Source organism: Priapulus caudatus, unplaced genomic scaffold (genome assembly GCF_000485595.1).
Source record: "Priapulus caudatus unplaced genomic scaffold, Priapulus_caudatus-5.0.1 Scaffold2029, whole genome shotgun sequence".
Taxonomy (NCBI): Eukaryota; Metazoa; Priapulida; class Priapulimorpha; order Priapulimorphida; family Priapulidae; genus Priapulus; species Priapulus caudatus.
In genome coordinates, this window is record NW_014579090.1 from 3,030 (window position 1) to 9,282 (window position 6,253).

A 6,253-nucleotide genomic window follows, 5' to 3' on the forward strand; every position below is an offset into this window, starting at 1 on the left:
ATCTTACTTGCAAAACAAGACCGAAACATAACGATCGCGAACGACTTAACGTGACAAAGAAGAGTCGATATACTAGTATTGAAGCATTGTCTAAGCAAAGTGGAAAGCTTCTGGTATATAATCTTATTACAAACTTCTTATAAAAACGTTAGTAAATTGCAAATTGAGGCTTTTTACTGCGATCCGCAGTGTTGCGCTCTCTTTTTCGTCTTTGAGACCTTTGAAGACTATTATTTACGAGGTTAAGAGGCCCAAGACGACAAGAATAACGGTTGTACTAACCAAATAAAGCCAAGTTATACTACTACTAGTACTACTAATATTAATAATAATTATTAATAATTTATTATTATTACTAAGACTAAGGTATACTTATCTGAGGGGGTCTATGTCCCCGGAGGTACTGCCGGAAGGTACGTAGATATTCTTACTGTTATCATAGCAGTGTGTAGAAGGTATGTGATAAATGTTTGATAAGTATCCTTACTGTTATCATAGCAGTGTGTAGAAGGTATGTGATAAATGTTTGATAAGTATCCTTACTGTTATCATAGCAGTTTGTAGAAGGTATGTGATAAATGTTTGATAAGTATCCTTACTGTTATCATAGCAGTTTGTAGAAGGTATGTGATAAATGTTTGATAATCATCCTTACTGTTATCATAGCAGTTTGTAGAAGGTATGTGATAAATCTTTGATAAGTATCCTTACTGTTATCATAGCAGTTTGTAGAAGGTATGTGATAAATGTTTGATAAGTATCCTTACTGTTATCATAGCAGTTTGTAGAAGGTATGTGTGATACATGCTCACTGACGACTAACGCAGATTTGTTGTTCTATTTTGCAGCTTTTATTGTAGTGTGTAGAAGGTATATGTGATGTATATTTGATAGGTATTATTACTGTTATCATAGCAGTGTGTAGAAGGTATTAGTATAGGTAAAATGCAAAATGATATTACTGTTTTGTTCTTTATTGTCAAAAATGTCAAAATAATATCGGTCCAGTAAAATTTAGTCCGGTCCAGTAAATTTTGCTGGCTTGGTGGACCGAAGGTCCAATGTTTAGAAATTTCATTCGTGAAGACTGAGGTAGGATGGTAGAAGGAACCAGTATACCAATGTTTTTTTACCAGGTTATTCAGTCAGGCTATGTATGCCACCTTACATTTGCAGTTATCACATATAATATAGTATTGTCACTAAACACATTTTCTTTTTTTTGTCAGCATTAACCTCAGAATGGATCAAGTTCTTCAAAGATGCTGGTTTGCCACCAACAATTGCTGCTAAATATGCAATACTCTTCACAGGTTTGTTGTTAATTTGTGTATCAGTGGTTAGTGGTCAAGCCAAAATTGGTTTTTATTTGTCATCACACCCCCGCTCGTCCTCGCCCCTCTTTTTCTCATTATTTCTCCCCATCTCTCTTTCTCTTTCTTTACAGGGTCTCTTTTGATGTTGTAATAGTCATACTGTGTACAATGCATGTATGAATGTACACATGATTGTATTGATATAGGTATGTACATATATCAGTATACCATTACTATGTGTATGAATTTTACATTTAGATCATAGGATACAGCGAAACATGCTGTCTGATTTATCAAAGGAAATTCTGAGTGATATGGGTATTCAAGCTCTTGGTGACATCATAGCCATACTGAAATACGCCAAAGATGTTTACACTCAGGTATGTCGTTATTAGCTCATCTGACATAGTCAGATGCAGCTTGTAGAATCGCATGATCGTCCGTGCGTCCGTGCGTCCGGGCGTCAACAGTTGGGCACAAATCTTAACCGCTCGACGTACGGTCACGATATTCGGGACGTGGGGGGGTAATCCGAAAACGAGTTGGGATGTCGAAGCTGGGGGTCAAAGGTCAAAGGTCAAGAGGTGTAAAAGAAGGGGGAACATTCACTCCTTAACTTAAGGTATAGGGAGGAAATGCAGAATTGCGGCACAAATCTAAACGGCTCGACCTAGGCTCGTGATAGTCGGTGTATAGCATCATGGTAGGAAAAGCCATCACTGTGCCGAAATTGGAGGTCACAGGTCAAAGGTCAGTGGGCACAGGGCAGATTTTAGACATTTTCTGAGGACATGGTCTGACGGAGCGATTGAAAAACTTTTTTGTTTCAGCGGTGACCTAGCATTTTTATGGCTTTATTGAAAGGACCATGAAATGTCCCTTCTGCTGACATGCGAAGAGTAAGTGTCGCATAACCTTTTGACCCTCAAGAGGAGGGTTAAACTTGGATTTGTTGACTGTCTGTTAGAAAGAATTTGACTGCCGGGTTTGCTAGTAGAATCTATACATGCCTGGATGTATGAGGCTACAATGTCACAGTGAAATTTCAAAAGCTAAATTTGGTTAAAGAAGGTGTATGTTCCTTAAATCGTATAATTTCTATGTCATTCTGTACTGTCAGTATGTTACATGTAACGTATGCCACTGCCAGTGGCTGCTGCCAGTGCATGTGTTGGTGCAGTTTTTGCCTGCGTTAATTGGTTACAGGTGGCAGCTCTCTATTGCAATTTGCAGCCTGTAGGCTTGCGTAGGTAAATGGATGAGTGCTTACCTATTCTGTCTTGCAAATAGTTGTTGCTACTACGTATGATGGGAGCTTCCATCTTTAATCTGAAGACACTTAAACGTACGCGCCATCTCGTGGCAACTTTCATAACGATCCCAACGAACATTCTTTTGAGAAGGTTCCTGATACCATCCCTGTGCATTCCAATGTTTCGGCGTGTATGTGAACACATTTGGGACTAACAGGGTTTACTAGAATCCCACCACTCCACCACAGAGTCACCGCAGTAGACGTTAGATGAGCGCTGTCGCTCTGCGGCACTTGTAGTTTTGTTTCTTGCTAAGCGTGTTACAGAGAAATGCATTTGTGGCACTGGATTATGATAGTAATGTAATGTGTTGTCTATCACTTACAGGAAGAGAGGGAGAAGGTGTACTCAGGCGGGGACAGTGCTGGCAGTGTCAGTGGTAGTAGTACACCAAAACGAGATACACGTACGTACATATCAGTGCTGGTCCACGATTATAATTGTTAATTAAGATGGTCCTATGTGAGGAACACTCATAATATGTCAACCCAGCGCTCAGTAGTAAAACAGAATGTTTTGGGTTTTTGGCCCTATAACATATAAGTTAAAACTGAATGTTTACGTTTTGTCTGTGAAATGTCTTGCAATTTCCAACCCTAATGGATTATAAATCGTGGTCTTATATTACAAAAAAAATGATTTTTTAGCTTTACACTTTCTTTGTAGCTCTACTGTGCTAATCAAGTCATGAGAACTATATCTGCAAATATAGAATGTGTAGAATACACATATATAATATGGGATTAAGATTCGGATTATTTGAAATTGACTGCAGAAAAGCAAAAATGACTGCCATAGCAAAGCCCCACATACGTAAAAGGCTAACCATTTGAAATAGTCACCCACATACAATACTCTTTCGTCTATTTAGAATGACATAGATTAGCATCAAGTATTAAGTCAGTATTCATGCACCTTTTGTAGCTACAAGCAGAACTGTGGCTCGTTATTTGCCAAGGTCATATGATATGGGGCCCATGAACTCGCCCATGTTAAGTGCCATCAGCAAAGAGACGACAACGTCAGGTCTTTCAAGAGCACTTGCAGCCAGACTTGGGAATGCACAGCAAACTTTGGTGGCCAAGCCATCACCTTCTGTTTCTGGAAGGCTAGGTAATAATGCTTAGGTATAATGATATTAGTCGTATCATTCAGTTTGATAGAATACAGTTTGATACGCTGCGTCCTTGGTGCGTAGACAAACGTAAATACCAAATGAAACAAATCTATTATTGAATTTTGTGAATGGTCAATTTTTTCCCACCACTTTTATAGTTTCGTGGTGTTTGTATAGGGAAGAGAAAGACGGTTGTCACTACCAAAACTGTAGCTGCCAAGCAAAAGGAAGAGGTTCCTGTCCAGAAGAAGAGGAGGGTACTTCCAGAACATGAAGGTGGTTACAAGGTGAAGATGCCAGAGGGAACAACTGCAAAAACCAAGAAAATACTTGCCATGCAGAAGAAAAAAGGTGAAGGAATGGTAATGGTGCTAGGTGGATGGAGGTGGGGGAGAGATATTCTACATTCTGACCATCTCACATGAAAACGTTTTTCCCTTTTTGGATGTTCGTGGAGCATGGGGCGTTGGCATCTATGTGGCTTTGGTTCATTGTAACGGCTGCATTCAAATAAGCTAATCGCGTGCGGGACGGGGCGAGTGAAATTATTCAAGCAAATCGGGTACCTTGGTAGTAGATAGCAGTAGCAGAGGTCAGAATCAAACTCTAAACTCTTCAGCTAGAAATTCTGAAAACTAAACCTTTGGTCACTGCTTCCCAAAAACGTAGCTTGAATTAAATAAAATCATAATAACTATATATAGTAGGGTACTGCAGGTTTCCCCGTACCGTGTAGTCACATTTGTTACAATTGCATTTCTCATTAAAAATTATCAACTTCATGAAGGAACTTCATGTGGATCATATTTCTATACAATGAAATGATTGCTGTATTTTTCAGCTACGAAGTCTGTATTTGATAGACTTGGTGCTAGCAGCGAAGTGAGCAGTTCAAGTGGTCCAAAGATAACTATCACTGTCCCAAAGGAATCTACTCAGTCTACTAATGCGGTAAGTAATATTTTTGACAGTAATGCACAGGCAGGAATAGGAATGGTCCCTCTCTACATCAATAATAAAACTATTTAATTCGCTAAAGCCTCCTGGTTTAACATATGGGCAGTAACTTATAATTGCATGATTGTCTAAATACTGAACATCCGTGATTAGCAAAAACTATGCCCTCCTAGAGATCTGTCTTCGCCCGTCTTGGGCCAGGAGCGAAGATACAGGCAGCCACATCAACCTCCTGTGATGAGGACGTGGTTGAGGAGATGGAGGTGGAGGATGATGATGACGTGGTCGAATATGCCGGCGTACTGAAAACGCCCAAGCCTCGAGTGACCCCGCCTGCTAAGCCAACACCCAGACCGGCAGGAAAGTTCGTCATCTCAAAGGCCAGCTCCACAATAGGTAAGGTTTGTTTACATGAGAGTAGTGGCATGCGTTGGAATTTGCATGATTTCTGCTGGTGAATCAGGATTGCATGGCACTGCACCAAAAAACTGCTCGGCACATTTACTATTCACCCAATTCGATCCAATTTCCAGCGATCACACCAGCTGGTAGTGCTCTTCTTTTTCCCTGCATAAAAACAAACGGTAATATGTCTAACTACACTTGGTGGTGCAGAATGGTAGGTTGTATGTTCCATCAGGGACACTCCACCTTTAAAGACAGAAAATTCGCATCTGAAATGCCAGCCATCAAAAGTCGGCACCAAGTAAATGGTTCTTCCACAATATCCTTGCACCTTGTACATGCATGCTACTTTGCTTGACAGTGTTGAAGAATGCTGCTGACACAACAATTGGAGTAGAAAGCGCTGGAATTTTAGCCGGCAAAGCAAGAACGAAGCCGAGTGTTATGCAACGCCTCGGCAGTGGCACCCTCCCTACACCCGCCAGCAAGAATACAAAGGTCATCATCACGAAGCCAGTGTCTGCATCAGTGTTGAGTAGAGCACCTGTGACCAGGGCCAGCACTAGCAATCTCTTGATCTCATCAACCACAGGGGGGCGCAAGATTGCCACAACAAGAAGTGCGAGCATCAGTGTACGCAGAGGAGGAGGAGGTGGTGGAAGGGGAGCGCGAGGGGGACGCGGAGGCGCCAGTGGAAAAAGTGGTGGAGTGTTCAGCCGTCTGGGGCGCGTAAATCTTTAAGCACATACTAGGAGGCTGGAGCAGGGCTTTTTTGCATGCAATTTTTTGTTTATACTATTGTTCAGTAGGTTCTACCCAACCCTTAGTTAATCCATTGTCTTTAATATTAAATATCAGATTGTGTGTTATCCAATAAGTTTACCTGAAGAGTTAGTAGATAGATTATAATGTAGTTATACAGTAATTATATTTATGTAGGTTCTGTAACATCAAGATGGTGTGTGAACACAGCACTCGACCATACAGTTTTTCGTGATAAGAAACTAGTTTATTATTACATTTATTTCATTACGAGTGGAGTGTCAAAATTGTGTCAACAATCATGTCAAAATTGACCATCCTTTTTCTGAATATTGGAAAACAGTTTCTCTCTTTGTAAATAAACTGAATTTAATAAGCACTAA

The 6,253-nt window shown here is 40.4% G+C and overlaps 1 protein-coding gene across 1 annotated transcript; it reads left to right on the forward strand.

Moving 5' to 3' along the window:
* The first annotated feature begins 388 nt into the window (after positions 1-388).
* Positions 389-6,253, forward strand: LOC106818107 (uncharacterized protein C19orf47-like). Its single transcript, XM_014822827.1, has 10 exons — positions 389-413; positions 849-870; positions 1,195-1,313; positions 1,575-1,696; positions 2,957-3,035; positions 3,554-3,742; positions 3,924-4,097; positions 4,588-4,697; positions 4,877-5,099; positions 5,470-6,253. Exons 1-10 carry the CDS (start codon positions 389-391, stop codon positions 5,847-5,849), a joined length of 1,443 nt encoding a protein of 480 aa, XP_014678313.1. The 3' UTR covers positions 5,850-6,253.